Source organism: Meriones unguiculatus, chromosome 10 (assembly GCF_030254825.1).
Source record: "Meriones unguiculatus strain TT.TT164.6M chromosome 10, Bangor_MerUng_6.1, whole genome shotgun sequence".
Taxonomy (NCBI): Eukaryota; Metazoa; Chordata; class Mammalia; order Rodentia; family Muridae; genus Meriones; species Meriones unguiculatus.
Genome location: NC_083358.1, coordinates 4,505,933 through 4,529,711, shown reverse-complemented (window position 1 = coordinate 4,529,711; position 23,779 = coordinate 4,505,933). Strand labels below are relative to the sequence as shown.

The window sequence follows — 23,779 nt, the reverse complement described above, 5'->3', positions numbered from 1 at the left end:
TCGTGGCAGGTGGACTGGGCCGGTCCTCCAGAGAAACCTCAACTGCAAGGCTTAATGCTGAGCACATTAAGGAGGACATCGTGTGAAGGCACGGCCCCAGAGCCCTTAAAGGCAACAGCTCAAGTCATACTCATTTATTTTAGCTGTACTGGGTCCTTGGAGAAGGAAGAAACTAAAGACACCAACAAAAGAGTGAGGTAGCACACACCTGTAATCTCAGCAGTTGGGGAGGGAGAGGCAGGTAGATCTCTGTGAGTTCCAGACCAGCTTGGCCTACAAAGCGAGTTCAGGAACCTGTCTTGAAAAACAAAACAAAACAAAAGAAAACAAAACAAAAACCCCAAAACCCAAAGGAAAAAAAAGAAAAAGAAAAAGATACCAATAAAAATAAATTACTAAATTTATTATTAAATTTTAAATTATCTATGAACAAATTATGAATGCACACTCAGTGTTTCATATCCTGATTCTCAATGCTTGCACAGACTCATGAACTTTAAAGAATAAAGGTACAAATAAAGAGCGAGTTGGAACCCTTTCCCAGCTTGCTATCTTTAATTATTTTGCCATTACCTTAGTGACGGGCGACACAGCAATCTTCCAAACCAGGAGCTTCTCTGTGCACACCAGGCAGGCCCACCCATCGTCGTGGATGTGGACGGAGAGCTGATCGTCAGCTGGGGGGACAAGGCATGCCGTGAGCCGCACTCTGAGAGCACGAAAAGCTGTTCTGCCTCCTCAGAGCAACATCTTCCTTCCACATTTGTCACCAAAACAGCTAAGAGAAGCACTACTGCTCTTGCAGAGGACCTGGTTTGGTTATAGACAATCTTAGCTAGGCATGGTGTCACTAATTCCAGCACTCAGGAAGCAGAGACAAGTGGATCTCTTTCAGTCTGAGGCCAGTCTGGCCTACCTCTACTCCACTCTACCTCTAAAAAACAAAGTTAACTTAACTTCTGTAAGAATCACTTATTAAGTTGATAAAGCAAACAATAATCCTCCCATTAACTGCCATTTTTAAAGAAAATAATATTTATCATACCCATTCAAAGGAATACAATTTTCCACTAGAGCTCACAAGGATATAGAAATCATTTCATCACAGGGAAACAACAGAGCATTGTTTACTGAGGGAAAAACTAACACACTGTTAGTCTAAGCACTGGTGGTAAGCCTTCATCAATGTGTTAACAGCCTTGAGAATCTTAAGTCATTTGAGCTTGGTTCTTTGCTTTTAGACAGGGCAGCAGGGCAAAACACACAGCATTGGAAATGAACATGCTATATGTGGAAACACAGCCAAGCTATGTACAGCTTTCTGCTGAACTGGAGCACCTGCTTAGCAGAGAGGTCAGCTCCCAAGCCTTGCACATCTGACCTCGCATCAGATGTGGTCATTTTGAAATGAAGGAAAGTTCTTTAAGTCTGCACATTCTTTTGTTTGTAGATTCCAATTTCTAGGGACCCACTCCTGAATTCCATGAGTAAAGGCTGTGTACTGTTTAAACACAGCCTTGTGGCAGGACTCAGAACTACGCTGAAAGGCTTAAACACAGTATAAATTACAATTTCCAGGGTGACAAAGAGACTGGGGGCAGGGAGAGAAAACCATGCATGGCAGAGGTCAGCAGCCTGAAAACCACTGTCCCTAAAGCCCCAGGGACTGACAGCCATGATGTCTAAGTTGATGGGGACAGAAAACATTCCTTTTACGACAGAACACTTGTTATTTGTGCTAAGAATTACACAAATGGGCAGCTCAGTGGGTAAGTGCCTGCTGTTGAAGTCTCTTGATCTTCTCAGTTGTCCTTTGACCTCCACATACTGTGATTGAACTTGAGTGACACACACAAATACTAAATTTTAAGTTTGAAAAAAAATTAGTGAATGCTGAGATGCACTCTAGCATTTTGCCTCCCTTCAATGCTTGTAATGAACCACTGACGTGATTTCAGTCACAACCCACAGTTTGGCAAGCATCACTCTAGAAAAACACAAAGGTCCAGAGTTGATCTGTTAATAAAGCAACTTGGGCAGACATAAAAAGCCCCTTGGTCTGCACTTCCCCATTCCTCTCTCCTCTCCCTGCTGTCTTTTTTGGCCTGTGACTGGTGCCTGCCGACTCCTGCACCACCTTTATGTCAGCAGAGGCTTTAAAGGCACAATAATAACCCCATGAGCCTGTCACATGACTTGTGGGACACCACACAGCACTCAGAACTGGAGGCAGAACTTGACTTTAGGACATTATTTAACCTAGCAATGCAAGGTACTGCATTTTGGATGATTTTATAGCTGAATTTCATATATCTAATCAACTCAAAAGTTGGGGATATACGAAGGGGACTGAAATATACACTCATAGTTCTTAGAATCACCAACCACTGATGTGATTATGTTATAGTAATTCATTCAGCATCACAAACCTATGTCTCAATGATGGTGAAAAATCACCAGGCTGCCTACTTTTCTACCCAACAAAGTCCAATGTCGTTGCATTTGACCTGGTTATTGACCGATAACAGAGACAAATGAAAAAGTGACACCTACCCTCAGCCAGGGTCAGAGCTTCCATGACCTTAACAGGGAGAGATGATCCAAACATCCTCACATCGTAGTTCACAGACTCTGATATGGAATGGTGGGGGTAGATCCGTGTAGGTGTGCCTCTAAAGAAAAGAAACAATCTAACATAACTTGTAACCTGAAATTTCCCGCTATCCTAGCCTTTACGAATCTACACATCAGAGATCTCTAGACGTCAGCTTGTATGCACTATAACTGACTGTCTTTCTCGACACAACTCTGAGAAACCTGGTGTCTTAGTTGCTTCCCACTGCTGTGATATTGACCACAAGCAAAAACAACTTACGGAGAATAGACTTTATTTCAACACGACTGGCTTCTGACCACAGGCCCAGTAACTAGGAGCCAGCCCACTTTTACCTCTAAGATCAGTACTGTGAAGAATTCTTTTCAAAAAAATAAAAGTCAAAGCCAGGCATGAACAGGAAGCAGAGGCAGGCAGATCTCTGCATTGTTCGAGGCTAGCCTGATCCACACAGTGAGTTCTGGGACCCTGTTTCAAAAAAAAAAAAAAAACAAAAAAAAAACAAAAAAAAAAAGACAAGGACCGCACGTGCTCTCTAAGCGTCAGTTATTCTTTGAATTATCACAAGACTTGCAGACTTATAAACTTTAACCATTAAGTCTCAGTCAGATTCGGTATTTCCTGTTTTTATGCAGGAGAAAGTCACTTAAAATTTACATATATTTATATATATATACATATGTGTACATGTATACTATACGTGTGTATGTATGTATGTATGTATTTGGAACCCTTGGAACTGGAGTTACAGGTGGGCGTAAACCATCTGACATGGTGCTGAAAATGGAGCCTCTTGAAGAGCAGCAAATACTGTTAGCCTCAGAGCCATCTTTCCATCCTAGAAATTCACTTCTGAAGCTGATCAGAAGAAACTCCTCTGGAAGGAAGGTACCTTGATTCTGAATTTCTGTATTAACTACAGGGAGGAGGATTAATGCTTCTTCTAACATGTACACTGGCCACCACATCAGCAGCTTCAGTAAAACAGTCTCTCTTTCTTATAGAAAGTGTGTTTTATGTACCCTAGTCACAAAGTCACGTTTTGTGCCCAAAGGCCTTTAATTGTCAATCAGCGCATAGTAATGGCAGTTGTTAGGCAATGAGAAACCATGTTGCCAGGGTTTGTGGGTTCTCACCATGAGTCAGGTCTGTGCGGACACTGTATACTGAATCCTGTGACTTTGATAAGGATGCTGAGATCCTGATATGAAGGTGGAGCTGTTAAATAGAATTATGGTAGCCAGGCAAGCTACTGCACGCTGGAAGTATTAGTACCTGAAAGGTGGAGACAAAGGATTGAGCAAAAGTCAGCATGACCTGTCTCAAAGTGGGCAAAAAAGATTGGACCAGACCATAATGAGTTACTCGTGTCAAATGTCACAGCGTCGAGCCACAACTTTAAGCAAACGACTCCCTGAAACTGACTTGTTTCCTTTCCTGCCTGTGTCAATATAATAAAGGAATCACTTTTGCTTTAATCTTTACAATAATCTAAAGTATGTTTCTACCTTACAGACATTGCTTTGAAACTGCTCAAAAGGTGCTTTCACTCTTTTCTGCGGCGTGGAGACTGAGTGAATTCACGAATCCAATAAAAAGTTAGACAGAAAAAGTGAAAAATGAGGACCACCCTTGAAAAGCGGCATTAATACGCCAAGAGTGGCCACGACTACTTTCCAACTCTGCGGCTGCTTACGCCGCTGCCCGTTCCATCTGGCCGCTTTGGCGCTGAGCCTGCTGGTCGCCGAACCCCAGCTTACCTGGAGCTCACCGAGCTGCGCCGGCCTACCGGCGAGAAGAGCACAGGCGAGCTAAGCGCGGACCCCAGAGACAGACCCCTCCTGCTCGCTCTAGGCGTGGACGCCGGCCCGATTCCGACAAGCGGACCCCGTCGGGTCCCTGGCCCCGGGGTCCGCGGGGAGGAGACAGCTGGAAACATGTCTGCAGGGAGCGTGGAGAGAGCTCCACTCGCGGGCGAGAAGCGTGAGCCTCGCGCGCCGGGAGCTTGAACACCAGAGGGGCGGGAAGGCGCCTGGAGATGACGTAAACACAGGGCGCAGAACGGGAAGAACAGAAAAGAGAAGGCGCGTAGCTATGACGACAAAGCCCGGCGCCGAGCCACAGGGCGGGATCGGAACCGGAAGCGCATGTGTTGGCGTCACATCCAGTACCGGGGCGCAAACCGTTTTGAGTCCTGCGCGCTTGGTTCCTATTGTAGCTTTGGTAAGCTAGTCTGGAGCCTGTCGGCCTCCAGGGCCGCCGGGACGTATAGCTGGAGAAGTGCACTGCTCCAGCACTCAGGCCGCAGCTGAACCTCCGCGGGGAGCGCGGACTGGTGAGGGAGGCCCCGGAGGGCGGGGCCGAGGAAGTAACGGTGCCGTGGACGCTGCCCTCAGCATAGCTTTCCCCACCGTAGCTCAGGTCGGCCGCAGGCTTGGCCTTCCTCCGATGTCCGGGCTTTCTTTCGGGCCCCAGCTCTTGCTTCCCAGTCGCAGCTTGCAGTTGTCTGCTGCCGGAGGCACAGAGAACTTTTCTCCCTTAGGTTGCCGTTGTCATGATATTGTAATACTGAGAAACTCGCACAAGTGACAAAGCATTTCACAGCTTGCCTAAGCTCCTTTCCTCAGTGGGGAAATGGTACCTGCGTATTGGTCTACCTAAGGGATTGCCAGAGCATGAATGTGTAATGTGTACACATGCTGGAAACAAAGCAGCCCCAAACACAGCTAGCCACAGTACTTCAGCAGATTTCTTTTTACTGGTTTTTACCTGCCTCACCCCTCCTAAACTAAGGCTTTATGAAGGCAGACACTGCTGAGCCTCCTCTCAAGGCTACAGCACCGTTCTCACGCTGGGGCAAAGAATAGTAGTGGAACTGGATGTTATTAATAAATAGCAAGTGAGGACATTAAGAGTCTCTGATGAGGAAAGGCATGGAGTTTATCGCTACTCTGTATATGCCCTGTTAGTGAAGTTTTTGAGTTCCTATAGCAAACACTATTAAGAAACTGAATATGTGCTGGAGAGGGTACACCTTTAATCAACCAGCACTAGAGAGGCAGAGGCAGGTAGATGTCTGAGTTCAAGGACAGCCTGGTCTACAGATTGAGTTCTGGGACAACCAGGCTTACATAGAGAAACCCTGTCTCGAAAAAAAACAAAACAATCAAACTTTAAAAAGTGATTCCAGACAGACGGACAGAAGTCAGCGCTTAGCATGTGTGGAGCCCTTGGTTCAACCTCAGCATCATAACAAACACAGGTTAGGTTCACTATAAACTTTAATCTGATATAAAATGTTAAAGACAAACATACTGAAATAAATTGTGATGACTCACAATTTTAAACACTTCCACGGAGCAAAGGGGCTTCCCACTGACCTGATTTGCAGCGGTTTTCTTTTCTGAGAACAACCCTGCAAGGAGCTGAACAGCCACATGGACAGGTAAAGATAATTGTCACAGATGTGCTACTTATTCACTCAGAGACCACTACACTCACTCATGGAGCCAGTCTTACTAATTAGCTGGTTCCTGAGTGTATCGTAAACTGTGATACTCTGGTTTTCAGGAAGAGGTTTCTTCCAGAATGACCAGAGGCAAATGGACATGGCAGGTGTGTCCCATTTAACTCTCTCTAGTTATGCCACAGGCTCTACAAAACCAGCATTAAAAAAATTAAAAAGTTGAGACAACACCCAATCAGTAGCACTGATACAAAAAAAAATGTGCAAATTCATTGGCTGCTGGCATTGTTGTAAGAACAGTGACTAAAACTATAAGCCTAGGACACTTCTCTCCTTTTATAGGGCATTGCCATGTGAAGGTTCCAGCAGGAGGACTTCCAAACTCTTCAAATTTCTTTGAAACAAGGTCTCACGTCATGGCTGGTTTCAAACTCTATGTAATGGTTTGGCTTACCAAGTGCCAGGGTCAGGGGTGTGAGCATCATTCTCTCTCTTTCCCCCACCCCTTAGTTTTTGAAACCAGAACATTTATTTCATGACTGATTGTTGGAATCTTCAAGATGAACTGGATGCTCCAACAACTCCATTCTTGGGTTTATGTTGTTCCTTCACAGAATCCATGTCTAAATCTACAATAAGCAATTTTTAGGTGCCTCATATCCCCAGCCACAGCAGTGTTCATTTCTTAGCCTAGGCACACAGTTATACTTTCTCTTGTGCTTGACAGGGTAGTCACACTTATCAGTGCAGGTGGACTTCTGGAGGTAGGCCTTAGAACCACAGCAGCAGGACGACAATGTGTCTTACTGCGACACTTTGCAAAGGATGGTGCTCCTTTCATCACCTTGCTTCTGCTACTGTGGCCAAAGAGCCACCATACTCAAGGCTGAGAATTAAATTATTCAGAATCAGCCTCATTAATGAAAATTTAAAATACAAAACTACAATATATGCGAACATTAAGTATTTTAAACAGGTTTCTTTTTTCAAAATACATGCTTCAGACAAATGTAAAATTCATTTTCATTCACCTTTGTTGATAATACCTGGTCATTCATACCTTGCTTCTCAAAAGAAGTCATAAAACAAGGAAGTGAATAAAAAAATAGCTCTCCAGCTTACAGAATAGGACTTCTTCCTTTGGCAAAATGCATCAGGCTCTCACGTGCCCAAGTGCTGAAGAACACTGCACATTCTGACAGCTGCAGACTGTAGTGTTCCAAAACTCTGAAACCTGAAGAAACATCAACAGACAAGGCGGACTTTCCCTCAGCGGCCCCAGGTAGGTGCCCTAGTGATTAGCAACCTGGCTAAAAGCAGCGAGGCATTTAGTTTCTGGCTCTCTTTTAAAGTTGTTACCTGAGAACAACTTGACTCTGCAGCAGGCAGAGGAAGTGAGGTCTGTGCTGAGCTAACAGACAATCGAAACCTGCAGTAACTCAGCACGTCAGACATGGAAAGTTACAATCTTAAAACTGAATGAAGGTCTGAGAGGACAGGAACATCTTAAAACAATATCACACATTCTTTGTGGAAACAGGCATATTTCAAGTAACTGAAGTGTGACTCAGGTTTCATACAGTCTCTAGGATCTGTTTTCTCTCTCTCAGACAACCCACCAGAAACTGCCTTCGGTTTTGTTTGTTTTTGGACAGGGTATTGCTGTGTATGTGATGAAGTTGGCACAGCCCTGCTTCAGCTTCCCAACAGCTGGACTGCAGGCTGCATCAGTGCCCACTCCAGAAACTGCTCTGCTTCCTTATAGTGACATGAAACTTTGCTTGTTCATGAGTCTCCTGTAAAGCCCATTGGGCTTCGAAAGCAGCTCTCCATGTGTCCCGTGTTCACTGATTCTTCCTTGGTCAAGGACAGCAACAAAGTTGGCATTCTTGATGGTGGACAGGCGGTGGGCTATGATCAACACCGTTCGTCCTTCCATCAGCCGGTCAAGTGCCTCCTGTACCAGGTGCTCATTTTCAGCATCCAGTGCACTGTAGCAGACAAGGTCACACAGGAGGAAGCAGAGATGTCAGAGCTGCGCACATCACCGAGACACCTGCCAGCACAGATGCACTAACATGATCACGCATGTCAGAGAGATACACTCACCTGGTTGCTTCATCAAGAAGAAGAATTTTGGGGTTCTGAAAAAGAAAAGTGATTTATTAGCGAATGAAGCTCTGGACACTAAGAAGGAATGGTGAGATGGTTCAGCAGGTAAAGGCACTTACCACCAAGCCTGAAAATCTGAACTTGATTCCCAGATCTGACACCATTAGAAGGACAAATGACCCCCACAAATTGTTCACTGACCTTTGTGTACCCCTGACCCAAGGTAAATAAATAAGATGTAAAACAAATCATTTAGAGCTAACTACTATAGTTTTAAAAGACAGAAGGAACAGATGAAAAAAGAGATGGCTTGGTGATTAAGAACTGCTGCTCTTCAAAAAACCCACAGGACAGCTTCTGTAACTCCAGCCCCAGAGAAGCTGATGCCCTCTTCTGTCTTCCTTGGGCACCCAACACAGGTGTGGTGCACAGACATACATGTAGGCAAAACATGTATACACATTAGGGAAAAAAAAAATAAAAACAAAGGCGGAAGGAATAGAGTTCTGTCCTGCGATGTGCTGTTATTGCCTCTGGCAGTCAGACAGGAAGTGCTCAGGTAGGCACCAGGACAAAAGGCAGAGAGTGGCCTAGAGGTGATGAAGAGGATGACAGGAAGAGGACAGCTGCGAAGGGATGGCCTGTCACCATCCCATGAAGGAGGAGCCTGTCTCCAGTGCACCAAGGCCACAGAACTGTATGTGGATGGGAAATTACTGAATCTTCATCCTCATCATCTTATAAAGAGAGGCCACTCCTACCATCTTCATGAGTGTGTGATGGAGGTGACGGCTCCAGCTGAAGCCACGGTCACTGGTATCTCAAGATGTGATGTGACTTAAAGCATTGTTATCTGCGTGTCAGTGAGGAAACTGAGAACCTGAAACAAGCAAGTGCAGTCTCCAGCCCTCTCCCAAGTCCTCTTAACAGCTTAGTTCAAAATAGTAAAATAATGCAAAACACAGAAGAAGTAAAAGTAAACCAACAGACACCAAATTCGATTTTTTTTCCCCTGAAGAATCTACCTGTAAGAAATAAAAGGTACCCGCCTCTAAATCAACCAAGGCACAGACAGCATTGATTCAGCCTCAGGAAAAGCATTACCCACAACACAATGAGGGAACCTGAAACTCCTGGGGAGCAAAAAGAAGCAGTGATGCTCGGGGAACATCTGCTCCACATTGGCACACAGCCTTCAGGCCTTCCCTTCCTGTGGTGTTCTGTCTCCTTGCCCCTAATCAGGAAAAGGAGGCTCTCAACAGCACACAGAAGTTCAGACATCACTGAGAGCAATGAGCAGATGTGGAGATGTGTATTGTCTGGCTCCACTGGACTGTCCAGAAAGGCAAAACTATAGCAAGTGCCCCGTGGCGTCTGAGCAGGGTGGAGAGTTAAGGCTATGTAGACAAATGTGAACATTCTAAAAGATGAAGTACACTGAAGCGAGCTCCCATGATGCCGTTAGCAATCACCTGCGTGCTGAGAAGAGTAGCAAAGGAAGACATCGCCTCCTCAGAGGCAGTTTCTAACTAAGGTTCTTGCCGCTCCTGGCTGGAGCCTGTCTGCCTGAGGTGTCTGATCTTCCCCTCAGCAGAACCGAGCAAAGGTTAGACGACTGCATACTGGCACCACTCTGACATTTTGCTAATAACCAGTCAGCTGAGTCTTCTAGGTAAAAGGTCCATATGCTAAGTTTTTCCCTACTCTTGACACCCCTTTAACACTGGGCTCTTGAGAATTTCTCAAATACGGTAAATACTTGGACTATATAAGCTCTTGATAGAATTGCCAACTTTCCTTTTTACTGGACCAGCAGCCATATATATTATACATACATTTATATATACATACACACATGCATGCATTCGTGCATACATACACACATTCATACAAACATACATTCATATACACACATATGCCCTCCTCAAAAAAAAGTGGGAACTGTCGGCTCTCTCACCTTTAGCAGAGCTCTGGCTATTGCGATCCTCTGTTTCTGCCCACCTGAGGGAAACAAACAGAAAAGGCAAGCTTAACAAAAAGTCTTAGGAAATTTTCTAGTAAGACAAGCGACAATTTGAAGGAAACGTCTTTTATTTCTTTTTTTTAAAAACAATAGAAATTTGTTTTGGGGGATTTGTGTGTGTATTTGTTTTATTTTGTTTTTGGCTTTTCAAGATAGGGTTTCTCTGTGTAGCCCTGGCTGTTCTGAACTAGCTCTGTAGACCAGGCTGGCCTCAAACTCACAGAGATCCACCTGCATCTGTCTCTCCAGTACTGGGATTAAAGGAATGTGCCACTACACTTGGCAAAAATAACAGCAACAGTATGTTTAAATTTAAATTTAAACATACTGTTGGGGCTGGAGAGATGGCTCACGCATTCCCCACAACACATTGAGGGAACCTGAAACTCCTGGGGAGCAAAAAGAAGCAGTGACGCTCGGGGCACATCTCCTGCTCCAAATCGGCACACAGCCTTCAGGCCTTCCCTTCCTGTGGTGTTCTGTCTCCTTGCCCCTAATTAAATTCCTTCTTTTTATAAAAGTTGCCTTGGTCATGGTGTCTCTTCACAGCACTAGAACAGTGACTAGAACAGCTTTCTCCACAGGGCTTCTTTGGGACAATCTCCTTTTCCTTGGGCAGGTTCTTATCATCTGCCTCCCTGTCAAATCTTTTTTTAAATTTAAAATTTTTTAAAGATTTATTTATGTATTACTTATGCAATGTGTGTTAGCATGTACACCTGCACGCCAGAAGAGGGAACCAGATTTCATGTTTAGATGGTTGTGAGCCACCATGTGGTTGCTGGGAATTGAACTCAGGACCTTTGGGAAGAGCAATCAGTGCTCTTATCCTCTGAGCCATCTCTCCAGCCCTAAATTAAATTTTTATTTTTTATGTTAATTACAGTTCATTCACTTTGTAACCCAGCTGTAGCCCCTACATCAAATCTTTTAGTTCCCTATAGCATCAGGGTGCCCAGCACATATTTCCTCAGATAGAAGCGAAGGCTTGCTGTCATCATGCAGTACTCAGCAGCAGTCCTGAGGAGGGTTTTGGATAGAAAGTGAAGGGAACACACCCTTTCTGAAAGGATGAGGTAAATTTCCTAAGCCACAAAGAGGAAAACCTCATCAATAAATGACAGAGCACTGGGAACCACTTGGGAACTTCTGGGGGCGAGTGCTGCTGTCACACTGACAGGAGTGGGCCAACGAGAGAAATGTTTGTGCCACGTACCAGACAGGAGGATGCCCTTCTCCCCAACCACAGTGTTGAAGCCCTGGGGGAAGCTCCGGATGAACTCAGCTGCATTGGCCACTTCTGCTGCCCTCTCCACCTGCTGGGCTGTGACTGAGGACAGGCCAGCCGCACCATAGGCGATGTTCTCCGCGATAGAGCAGGAAAACAGGACAGGCTCCTGCAATTGGAAAGGCAGTGTGTGTCAGAAACCAGCTGACACCCGGCAGGCACCATGGGCACCACGGAGCTGAAGACAGGCCTCAGGCAAGGGCTGCACACACTTCCCGGAACAGGACTGCCTGGAGGTGCTGGCTTATGACCTCCCCGGCTGACTTTAGAAGTTCCAGCTTAGGGGCCAGCAAATGACTCAGGAGGTGTTTGCTGTCAAGCCTGACAACCTGAGTTCAATGAGTTCAAGCCCCAGCACCTACAGCGCAAGGAGAGAAGCAACTGCCATAAGTGGTCACCTGACCTCCACATGCACACCATGCCCCCATAAATAATGCAATTTAAGAAGTGGTCCCAGTTTACCACCACCAAGACCAGCCTCATCTGTTGTCTTCGATGCACTGTGGGAAGGAGATGGCAAGATGGGGGCCCATAATCGCCAGCCCATGACAACCTTGTAAATCTCAGCTCCTCCCCTAGGGCTGGCAAAGCCTGGAAGACTCTAGTCTGACTGTCTACCTTCCATGTTGGCATAATATTCTTTTGGAATGTATACAATTTACTCTTGTTCATTCAAATGCTGATTTCCCTACCCCACTATCTGGTTTTAATCCAGACACTGCATTGTGATGCTTATTCTAAGCATCACCTGTCTCAAGTTTGTGTAAACATGCCACCATTTGTTCTCTATATTGTCAATTAAAACAACCAGCCACAATGCTGAGCAATGGAGTGGATAGGGTGAAACATCCCGGTCCAGTGAAGGAAGAAGGACGAAGCAGGAGGACAATCTGCAGGAGAGGTCTTGGAACCACGTGGAGAGATGAACCGGACCTAAGACATGACTCAAAGCAAGTGTACTGGGTGATTCTGCATGGCAGGAAGCCATGCGGGCTCGGAGGTTTAGGGTGAGTACCGTTCCCAGCATTGTGCTCCGGGTTAATTTGACAAATCCCAGTCTCTGTGTGGTGATTTGGGCATACAGCTGTTTAGGAATAGCCGATGCTTAACTAAAAGATAAATCAATAATAAACATTAATAACCATCAGCACTTCCACCACAAACAAAGGCCCACATCTACTCATTGCACTCTGACACACAGCCAGACCCCGCAGCATCCTGCCAGAGCCCCGTGAAGCACAGCGGTGTCTAGTCTCCTCTGCCCTCATGACACACACTGCGGAGGTCTGGTCAGGACCATGACCACACCATCCATCCAGCTAGAGCAGGAGGAGTCTCCATCAGAGTGCAGAGGCAGGGGCAGGAGTGCGATCACAGGTGCACAACAGTAAGAGAAAGCATGCAGTGATACAGTTCTGTAGCGCCATGCAAAGGAGCAACACTTGGGCCCCATGGCCATGGACCACAGGAACTGGGAACAACACTAATAGCTTCTGTGACTCCTTTCTTCAGACCCTCCACGCTGTAAAGAAACAGCAGTCTCAGACCTCAGAGAAAAGTCAGCGTGTCCACTGGTGACATGTTTTGAGTGGGGGGTGGGTATGATCCATCTGGGAGAACCTGCCCATCCCCTATCTTCTTACCTGACTTACTGTCCCAATCTTGGATCTCAGCCAGATGGGGTTTAGCTGTCGGATATCATGGCCATCAAGGCTGACTGTTCCTGTTGGGAGAGGGCAGGGGTCACTGCAGGTCAAGGCTGATAACCAAGGTGAACTCTAAAAGAACCCACTGGGAAAATTCCAGATCCATTCTCTCTCTCTTTCTGAGACAGGATATCATGTCGTCTATCATAGCCCAGGAGACCTTGCATGTGTGATCCTCCTTCCTCTACCTACCTGGGGTTATCGGAGTGTGGCGCTATTTGACCCCTCCTAATGCCATATCAGAAATCAAATCCAGATTTTTATGCACACTGAACAGGCAGTAACCAGTTGATCCACACCCCCAACTCCCAGGCAGTTTTTAAAGACTAATTATACAGTGAGGGCTTGGAGTGCGGCTGGTGGTGAAGTACTCATCTAGCATACACAAGGGGCTGGGTTCCGCCCCAACCACTAAAACGCCAACTTCCCTAGTGTCCACATGGAACCTAAAAACAACTGGGCTGGGACTTTCAGAGCAAGAGGAGGTCTTCCGGAAGGCCGAGGCCAGGCCTCCCCTAGTGCAGGGCGAGCTCAACCAGCCCACCTTTTCAAGTCTGGAGGTGTGGCAGCTGTGCTCCCTGGCGACGATGCTGTTCCGTGAACCTGATGCCTCACGCTGAGCCTTGATTCCAAGGACTGTGTGAGACACGAGCAAACAGCATGCACTGCCTAGAAGTTCTGAGGGAGGCCTCCTGACTCTAAAGTCTCCTGATAATGCCAGTGTCAGAAGAGACCATGAAGGCCTGGCCCAGGGCTGAAGGTCTACAAGGGTTCCGCAAGTTTAAACTGGAGCCTCTTCAGCGGCCCCATCCAATACTGTGGGACAGGACACATGCACATATATCCCAAGAATAAATGAGACAGCCTCACACTTGTTCTCTAAATCCAAAACTCTGGCTTGCTTCCATGTATGTGGACCTATCTGCATTGCCCCCGTGGCACGCCTGGGTTGGCTACCCAGAGGCTATTTAAGCTGTGGGCTGGCTTTCCCCGGGGTCCGAGGATTGTTCAATGTTCCTGAATAAACTGCATTGAAAAAAAAAAAAATCACGTACTGATCATCTGCTCTAGCAGGAAATGGGACAAAGATATAAAACAACATACTTTTGCTCTTAAAGGGGAGTATAATCCAAGTGAAAACATAGCCAGGCGTGGTGGTACATGCCTTTGATCCCGACCCTTGGGGAGAGAGATCCAGGTAGATCCCTATGAGTTACAAGCTAGCCAGGGCTATATAATAAGACCCTGTGTCAAAAGAAGAGGAAAGAGGAGGAGGAAGAAAAAAAGAAAGGCGGGGGAAGAGGAAGAAAAAGAGGAAGAGGAAGAAAGGAGGAGGAGGAGGAGGAAGATGCTGATGATCTGGGCTTGTGAGATTGCTCGTGAAGGAAAGGGACTGTGGTAGATGTTAGGACCTGAATTCAGTCAAGTGCACAATAGATTAAAATCAAATGACAGATGCGTGCCTGTAATGCCAGCTACTCAGAAAGCTGAGGCAGAAGGGCACAAGTTCAAAGTCAGCCTGCAAAACTTATTGGGAACATGTTTCAAAAGCAAAGGTAGGAAGAGGGTCGGGGGAAAGACCTGCCAGCTCAGAACAATGCTGGCAGCATCAGCACGCAGAAGTGGACCCAGTCACCAGTTATTCTGTCTACAACAACCAAGGAAGTGGACATGCTAGTCCATGCTTGGAATCCCACCACTCAGGAGGCAGGCGCAGGAGGATTGCCACAAGTTTGCGGTGAACCTCATCGAAATGGTGAGTTCTAAGCCAACCAGAGCTCCAAAGAAGACCCTGTCTCAAACAACAGCCGAGGAACAGCCTGGAGGCAGAAGGCCTCGTGCATTCCTCACAATTGCTACCTCTGCACATGGCAGAGCAGCGTGTCAGTGTGGGTATGTGACACTCCACAGCACCCTCAGCTGCTGGCACCTGAAGGCATTCACTGGGGACTGCTGGACAGTCTGCTTACCCTCTCCCACAGCAGGAACATAGTGGGGTGTCGTGAGCGTGGAAATCAGAGCTCTGCACTGAAAGGGTGGTCACTCCTGGGCATGGGGTGGGAGCAGGTAACAGGAGGGGACACAGCGTGGGGATGACTGTCACAGGGTCACCTACCAGAGTCTGGGTCATATAAGCGCAGCAGCAGTGAGATCACGGTGGACTTTCCAGAACCACTGGGGCCAACCAGTGCCGTGACAGATCCAGAAGGGATGGAAAGACTGAAATCCTGGAACACGGACACCTCTGGGCGAGCAGGGTACGCAAAGTGCACATTTCTGAACTCCAGGGCACCCTGGAAGCTCTTCTCACCCAACACAGTCCCCTCTGAAACACAAGAGGGATTACAGAAAGCTAAAGCAATCGTGAGCTCCTGGCACGGCATGGCTCCCTTGGCTGTGTGACGTGGAGACGGTCCTGTCCCAGGACGCTCCATCCTGGAGGGTGCTATGAGGAGCGGGCCCAGCTGCCAGCCTCTGGCATAGGATAATGACTTTACACACCCGAGGTGTCGCCTCTTAGGAGGACTCCCCAGGCGTGCACGCTCCAGCCCTGGAAGTCCGGTTTCAACTCAGTGAGTCTCCTCAGGGCCGCTGCACACGGGCAGCTTCTGTGCAGGGGTCTCCATCGCCAAATAAACATTCTGAGCGCAGGGATGGGGACACATGGCAGCCATGAGGATAAGGACTGTCAAAGGTTTACCTGGCCCCGGTGTGACTTCGGCTGGATACGGATTACACATCCGCCTACCACTGCATTTCATGCCGTAGCTTTCATTCTGAGCAGCACCAAGCTCACTGCATGGCAAGCACCCGGCAACATGCAGCATCCCCGAGTGCTAAGTGTTGCTACTACTCCTCCCGTATCTCCTGCAGCTGCTCTAGGCCCGTGGCCTAAGGAAAACTGATGACAGAGAAGGAGATGGTCCTTGCCACCGAATACCAGCAAGAATGCCAAGAAATGGATAGCCTTTCAGCTACCCCTCCCCCAACCTCTTACAAAAGTCAGACTCACTGAGGAAGATTCTAGAAGGCCATCTGGATGTGCTATTCACACTAGGCCTGCTCACTGCTCTCTGGCCCTGGTGGTAATGACTGGCTGCAGGCCATGAGCAGCACGCCATGTCATCAACCCCACATTTCCAGGACATACCCTGAACTGTCCCCACTACTGTCCCTGGGATCCTGACCTGCTCCCTGCCTGCGGCAAGAGCCACCTCCTGGCAGTCTCTGAGGAGGGTGGAATGCTGTTCTAACCCACAGCTTGCCTTATTAAACCCAGCAAGGCACAGCCCCACCTCAGACCCACCATTAAATGGCAGCCGTGGCTGTCTCTCCAACAGCTCCCAGAGCCGCCCACCGGCACCCAGGCCTTTCATCAGCTCGGAGTAGAATGAACTCAGACCTGAGGAAAAGAGAAGTCTACCATCAGCTGACAGGAAGGGCCACAGTCCCCCTCTCCTGCAGCCATCAGTGAAAGCTGCTACTCTGGCTAGAGCAGCCGCTCCTCCCAGCCACCCTTCCCCTGGCTGCAGCTTCTCTTTCTCAGTGCTCACAGATTGCTCTCGGGAAAAGGAAACTTGGAAGCAAGTGACCACGCTGCTCACCAGTGCCAAGTCACATTACCGCAAGGAAACTTTCTCCTCAGACATCACAACAAGTGCAGCAAGGGCTACCCCATGTGAACCGGAATTCTACAAGAGTCTACAAGGACTATTAGGCCAAGGAGACAGGAAAACCTTAAATGTGCATTAATAAGTGAAAGAAGCCAGCCAGAAAAGGCTGCATGTTTGTGTGTGTGTGTTCTGTTTGTTTTTTTGAGACGGGGTTTCACTATGTAGCCTTGGCTGTCCTGGAACTCACTTTGTAGACCAGGCTGGCCTCAAACTTGTAGAGATCCACCTGCCCCTGCCTCCTGGGTGCTGGAAATGAAGGTGTGCACCACCACTGCCTGGCAAGGCTGCATGCTTTACTGATTCCATGACACTTGAAAACCTCAAAACTGTGTGGATAGTAGAAGAGGTCCGTGGATGCCCAGAGAGGGAGACAGAACAGGTAGAAGCGGAACTACCCAGGGCAACAACTGTTGCAGATATCTGACCCCACTGTGATCCCCAAAACTTCGAATGTAAAACCCCATTTCTTGTTCGGTGTGGTTGAGCCCTATCAGAATCCAAGAACTTTCTGTTTATTGTAAACAGGTGATTATGGTCTGTTCAGTCAGCCCTAGTACACACCTTTAATCCAAGAGCTCTCTGTACACAGGATTTAATAGTTAAACCTAAGTCAAAAGGCAGAGCAAGAACCAGCTGACAGGGATCGAAGAATCAGAGGGACTTTGAGTTGAGAGGCATTTAAGACAGCGTGGAGGAGAAACCTTTAGCAGCTCAAGCTCTGGCTTTAGCTTAGGCTTCAGCTCCCTGGCTTTTGGGGGCTTTGAACTAGCAAGACTTCAGCCTTGGGTTTTTGGCCTTTTCCTCCTAGGCTGTCAGCTGAGCTAGTGAGCCTTTTGGGTTTTCTTCCATCTGGACCTGAGCTGAGAAGGAAGGTCAGCTGGGTGCTGTCTCTGCCTCTCTTAGCTTGCAGGACTTCACCCCAGCGTCCGGCTCCTGAGTCTTTATTGGTAAAATAGAATGGTTGGGATTTTCATCATTATTTATAACAACAAATAACAGCAATTCCTTTATGATATTATAATGGTGAATTTAGGATACTATACATTTGTCCAATTCACACAATGTATGGTCACCAAGAGCTAACCCTAATGTTAACTTTGGCTGTTAACAACGTGTCAATGTAGGCTATGCAACTGTGTAACAAATGGACCACATGGTAACCAGATGACTGTCTGAAACTGCGCAGGGGCAGTCACTGTAAACGCAACAGTGTTGCTTTTAAAGAATTCTAAGGTCTCTAAGTTCCAGGTCAGCCTCCAGGACAGCAAAGACTATGCAGAGAGCTTGTCTTAAACACAGATAGATAGACAGACAGACAGATGATAGATGGATGGAAGGATGGATGGATGGATGGATGGATGGATGGAGTCCAAAGCTGGGTGTGGTGACCTTCACCTCCAGTACTCAGGAGACTGAGGCAGGAGGACAGATTTCAAAGCCAGCCTGTGCTACATAATAAAACTAGATAAATAAATAAAAACCTCACTAGATATTTTTATTTATCAAAAATGTATGTGTAGTTCAAATGCTACTCTCATCTTTTCCCAGAGAAGCCTGCCCTTGTGGTGAACAGAGATGAAACTCAGCCGTGATGCTTAAACTCAGTGAGCGATCAGCTGAGAGCTCAGCCCTGAGCAGGGTTTTTAGGTCACCTCCACTAAGGCTCAGGAACATTCGCCAAAGAGTGGTCAAAGGACGTCAGAGCAAGAAGATAGGAGTAAGGGCTGTCAAATGCTGCATCTAGGCACCTCAAGCCACTGCAGTCATGACTCACAGGAAAAGTAGGCACAGACACTCGGCCTGCAGGAGACCGGCCCTGCAATGATGAGAGAGAGGTCTCCAGGGTCCTACCCCCGAGGCTGGGAAGGGGGGGGTCACTGCCCTCAGCTAGAGTTACCCACTACTACCCAGTCATACCAACAGTCCAGGGAAGCTCAGTGTGACACAAAACACAACAAAAAATCATGAGCTCGAGGAAGAGATTTGTGGAGAAGAGGACTGATGGGGCTGGAAGGGAGAGAAGAGAGGGTGAGGAAGAGCCAGAATGTATTAGGTACATGGTACGAAACTGTCAAAGAACAAGACAAACATGACAAAAACTTCTCATTACTTCTGAGGAGCGAGAAGAAAGAGGATAGACAGTTTAAGGTTCTTAAGGCAACAAAATGTGAGAGGTGAAAGTCTCACCATCGGGTTCGGGGTCTCCATCACTCCTGCCACCCATCCTGGTCTCCCTTGGGAACAGGCTGTGACAGGAGGCTGGGAAACACAGCTCCCAATGGTCCTGCACCATGAAAGGACACGAGGGCCCCAAATTCCCCAACAGGGAGCCTGCTCACCCGTTCACCTAACTTCAGCCTTGCTTCAGGGCTTCAGGGAATGGCACAGTACGTGTGCCTGCTTGGTGGGGCCCATTTGGCAATGTGTACCCTCAAAGCCTGTTGACATGCTATACCTCCGATGCTCAGTCCAACCCAGAAAGCGTACATGAGGAAGGAAGAAAGCTCGCCCACGGTCATGGAGGCGCTGCCCATCAGCAGGCCTCCCTTGTACAGGACAGACAGCACAATCAGGTTTCCCGAGAGCCCTGTCTATAGGAGGAAGAAAACAGAGAGGTCAGTGGGACCAGAGGCCTCTCAGGACACAATGGCATAAATTAGGCCTCTGGCTCCTTTTTAATACATAAGATTTCTCATAAAAAAAAACTTTGCAATATTTGGCACAGTGAAAAAAATACTTGCCTCCCCACAAAACCTTAGAGGCCATCGCCTCTAGGGCTGTTCCCCCCAATCCACTCAGCCTGTTAAAGAACATGGTGACCCTGAGCCTCCCTAGTCTGCCCACGCCCCAGAGGAGACGTCCTCCACATGGAGCCCCAGGCTTGCTGCCTGAGCTCCGCTCCCATGTGTATGTGCGCGTGCGTGTGTGCGTGTGTGCGTGTGTGCGTGTGTGTGTATGCTGCAGGTCCCTGGTGAGACCTCTGCACTGCTCCTTTGAAATCCACTAAACAGCCTTCGAGGTTCTTCCCAGTCTAGACGGAAATGTTTCCGTTTTCTTTTTGTTTTTGTTTGTTTGTTTGTTTGTCTGTGTTTGACAGTCTCACTGTCTAGTCCTGGCTACCCCAGAACTCACTGCGTAGACCAGGCTTCTGGGTATGCTCAGCACACACCGTGGTTTTCTATCCAGGGTTTCTGGGTACTTTATGACCAGTTTCTTACACTTTCTTCTAGAAAGTATAAATAAGCTCTAACAGGGCTAGCCCAGTGAGGTTAACCTGAAGACCCAGAGGCCCGCGTGTACATTTGTTGTGGGCCAGCCCTGAGGTGCCCAGAGCACAGCTACTCAGTGTTAGTGGCTCTCAGCACTCCCGGCCACACACTGGGGACAACACCTGAGCTCACACACATGACTTGTCTCTGGTTCTACTTTCTTGTTTTTTTCTTCTTCCATAACAATAGCTTGAAGTCCACGTCATTCTTAGGGCTGAAATAACATCATCTCTACTGTTAAGAGGAGTCACAGAATGAAAATCTCTTGTGATTTCACTGTCCGAAATGATCTACTCACTGCTCCAAAGAAGCCAGCTCGAGCGAAGGCCTCCTTCCGTGCCAGCTGCAGCAACTGGTCCACGTGGCCACTGTACTTTTCCACCTCCGTCACCTCCTTCCCGAAAGCTCGGATGGTTCTGATGTTTCCAATTCGCTCCTCAGCTAACTGTGAGGTTTCAAACACATGGTGAGCGCTGGGAAGATGGCTTAGCAGTTACAAACACTTGTTGCTCTGGCAGAGGATCTAGGTTTAGTTCCCAGCATCCACATGGGCTCACAACCATCTGTAACTCCAGTTCTATCGGATCCGATGCCTTCTTTCCCCCATGGGGACTAAGCCTGCATACAGGGCACAGACACACATGCAGGCAAAACACTCACACAACAACACACACACACAGAGCAAAGGGAGGAGTGTTCAATTGCAATTGACAGCAAAATGAAAATGTGGTTCTTATTCATGATGCTGCCAATGGACGGCTATATGGGAAGCACAGCCAGGGAAGATCTCAGAGCAGAAAGCAAAAAGAATCCATCGAATCCATTGTGCTGTCAGAAAAATGTAACCGGCAGGGCTGAAGAGATGGCACAGCCAGCTAAGGGTGTTCACTATTCTCGCTGAGGAGCTAAGCCTAAGCTTATCAACCTCTGCCTGTAGCTCCAGCTTCAGGGCACCAAAAGCCCTCTTCTGGCCTCTGTGGGTAACTGCATTCTTGTATACACCCCCTCATCCGTACATATGTAATTTAAAATCTCTTTTAGAAGACACTGCCTCAGCCTGCTTTACTGGCTTAGTGAAGGACACAGTGCCAACTTTTCCCAAAGCACAACAGCTTTCAATTGATTTTCTTTTTGTCTTTTGTTAAAAAAAAAAAAAATAAGGTTTAGGCTAGATTCATGATCATCCTGCCTCAGGCTCCAAATGCTGGGCGTACAGGTGTATCCCACCACACCCGGTCATATTAGCTTTTTATCTTACCAGGAGCAGTGATAGAGAACAGTGAGAAACTGATACAAACCAGGTGTGGGGGCTCACAACTGTAACAGTAGAACTTGGGAGGCTGAAGCAGGAGGATTACCATGAATGTGAGGCCAGCCTTGGCTAGACAGCGAGTTGCAGGCTGGCCTGGAAAACAGCAGGTTGGCTGCACTCTGGGGTAAGCGGCCAGGTGGGGAGCACTCTGCCTCTACACTTTGGTCAGCACTGGGAGAAAGGGAAGACACTGTGTTTCTTTCCCTGGTTTCCAACTGGCGCTGAAAAGGAGCACAGATTGCACATCATGCACTCTGCCTGTGGCCCCGGCCTCACACCCAGGTAACACACACACGGGAGGTCAGTACCTGTGTGGCTTGTGCCAGAGAGTCCTGCGTGGCTTTTGACAGTTTTCGTAGATATCGCCCGTAAATCACGGCGAGGACAGAGATCGGAGGCACCACGCCCAGAACAAAGGTGGCCAGACTGGGTGACACAAAAAACTGTGAAGAACAAAAGTCAAGAGCATCTGCTCCTTGAAGCGGCAAGGCACCCTGAGCCTACAGTGTGCAGCCGGAAGACACTGTCTCCAAGCCACGCCTCTTATCTGGGTTAGAATTTTCTGGCTCTTTGATCCTTACAAAAACCATCATCAAAGCCAGGCATGGTGGTGCACACCTTTAATCCCAGTACTCAGGAGGCAGAGGCAGGGGACCTCTGAGTTAGAGGTCAGCCTGGTCTACACAGTGAGTTCCAGGCCAAACAGGCCTACACAGTGAGACCCTGCCTCAAAACCACAAAAAGCGGGGTTTGGCACACTACCATGGAGAACTGCGCCTCCCTGCTGGAGAAAGGATGTGTCCAGCATATCCTCTGGCCAGTTCTAGTATGTTCTAGCGTGTCAGACCATGTCAGGAGGTTCGGAGGGAGGGGCAGTGGAGTGAGGCCTGCTGTGCTCAGCATTGGTGAGTTCTAAGTTCAGGAATGATCCCCCTTGGTCAGAGAAGTCACCAAAGCGCTGCAATTCCTAGGGAACTGAAACAGGGCTCTGAAGGCAACTGCCACAGGATGGGGCGGGCAGCTGGTCAAGGCTCAGCAGCCTAGAGCCCAGGGACCAGCTTGGGTCAGTTTAACCACAACAGTGGCTCAAAGAACAAGAAGCTTCTTGAATTAGCAGCTAGACTCCCCCAGTTCTTGCAATGTGCAAGGTGCTAGTGATTCTTCAAAACCTGCCAAACCTCGGCTGCACAGAAACTGACGAGGAAGGCAGAGGTCTCCTAAGGGGCGTGGCAACCCTGAAGACTGCAGTGTAAAATAGGACTGAGTAATTGCTCATTCCTATTTTTATTTCTTCTACTATTGCTATTTCTTGCTCTCAAATCATAGTTTTGCTCAGGAACTGGCAAGACTTTTTAAATTCTGCCCTTTGCTTTGGCTTGGTTTTTGGTCTTTGTTTTTTAACAGGTTCATATAACCCAGGCTAGCTTCACACTAGCTTGTGTAGCCAAGAACGACCTTCAACTGCTGATTCTCCTGCCTCAGTGTACTGAGTTCTGGTGCTACAGGCATATGCCACCATGCCCAGTTTTATGCAGCACTGGAGACTGAAGCCAGGGCTCGGTGCATGATGGGAAAGTACTTTGCCAACTGAATTACAACCCTAGCACTCCTTCTGCCTTTTGACCTTATCCCGAGATCATTAAGATCACACTCACAAGTTACTCAAGCCAGCAGGGCTGGCTGGAACACCAATGCTACCTGGAGAGGGAGCTGAGATGGGCTGAGCCACCAGAGATAAGACATTTGTGGTGCACAGGCCACCTTGCAGGGGCCCAGAAGATGAGGTCTACACCCCAAATGTGACACGAGGTTTGCAAAGACGCAATTGGCCTGCATTCTTGCTGTCTTCACACCCTGGTCTTAGAAACCGCCAGGAAAAGCCTTTCTCCAGATAATGCGAACAGGCCAGGCTGGGAGATGGGCCCTCTGCCTCTACAGTCCGGGGCAAGTTCTTGATTTTACATGCTTACAAAATAACATCTAAAGCCCCTCATGCTCAACTGCTCCTGAGAGCCCGGACAGAAAGCACCAAGTGGAAGAGGCTGACATACCATCATGCCAACGCCAACCGAGGCCTGGGCCCCAGCCCTCAGTCCATCAGAGAGGTTCTCCGTCACCGAGCGCCCCAGGAGTGCAGTGTCCGAGGAGAGGCGGTTAATCAGCTCGCCTGTGCGGGTCTTGTCAAAGAAAGCGACCTCTTGCCTTAGAAGAGAGGAGAAGAGTGAGGTGCGCAGCCGGTTCACAATGTTCTGACCTATGAAGGAAACACAACAGCGGTGAAAGCAGCTGCTTGACATGCGTTAGCAGTTCATTAA

General features: G+C 47.9%; 2 protein-coding genes across 2 annotated transcripts in view; both read right to left on the bottom strand.

The window, feature by feature from the left end:
• Positions 1-4,662, bottom strand: part of Nup133 (nucleoporin 133) — a 53,182-nt gene extending 48,520 nt beyond the window's left edge. The window contains 3 exon segments of the mRNA XM_021650127.2: positions 574-677; positions 2,554-2,672; positions 4,375-4,662. Of these exon segments, the coding sequence (XP_021505802.1) occupies positions 574-677; positions 2,554-2,672; positions 4,375-4,553 (402 nt within the window). The 5' untranslated portion in view covers positions 4,554-4,662.
• Positions 4,663-5,877: 1,215 nt separating this feature from the next.
• Abcb10 (ATP binding cassette subfamily B member 10) overlaps positions 5,878-23,779 on the bottom strand; it is a 28,662-nt gene continuing 10,760 nt past the window's right edge. Inside the window, exons 3-13 of the mRNA XM_021650114.2 lie at positions 23,516-23,718; positions 21,773-21,907; positions 20,451-20,597; positions 19,339-19,474; positions 16,517-16,612; positions 15,326-15,535; positions 13,147-13,226; positions 11,432-11,612; positions 10,150-10,193; positions 8,190-8,224; positions 5,878-8,071 (exon numbers count right to left, since the gene is read on the bottom strand). Coding sequence (XP_021505789.1) covers positions 7,840-8,071; positions 8,190-8,224; positions 10,150-10,193; positions 11,432-11,612; positions 13,147-13,226; positions 15,326-15,535; positions 16,517-16,612; positions 19,339-19,474; positions 20,451-20,597; positions 21,773-21,907; positions 23,516-23,718 — 1,499 coding nt within the window. The 3' untranslated portion in view covers positions 5,878-7,839. The remainder of the gene's footprint in view (positions 8,072-8,189; positions 8,225-10,149; positions 10,194-11,431; positions 11,613-13,146; positions 13,227-15,325; positions 15,536-16,516; positions 16,613-19,338; positions 19,475-20,450; positions 20,598-21,772; positions 21,908-23,515; positions 23,719-23,779) is intronic.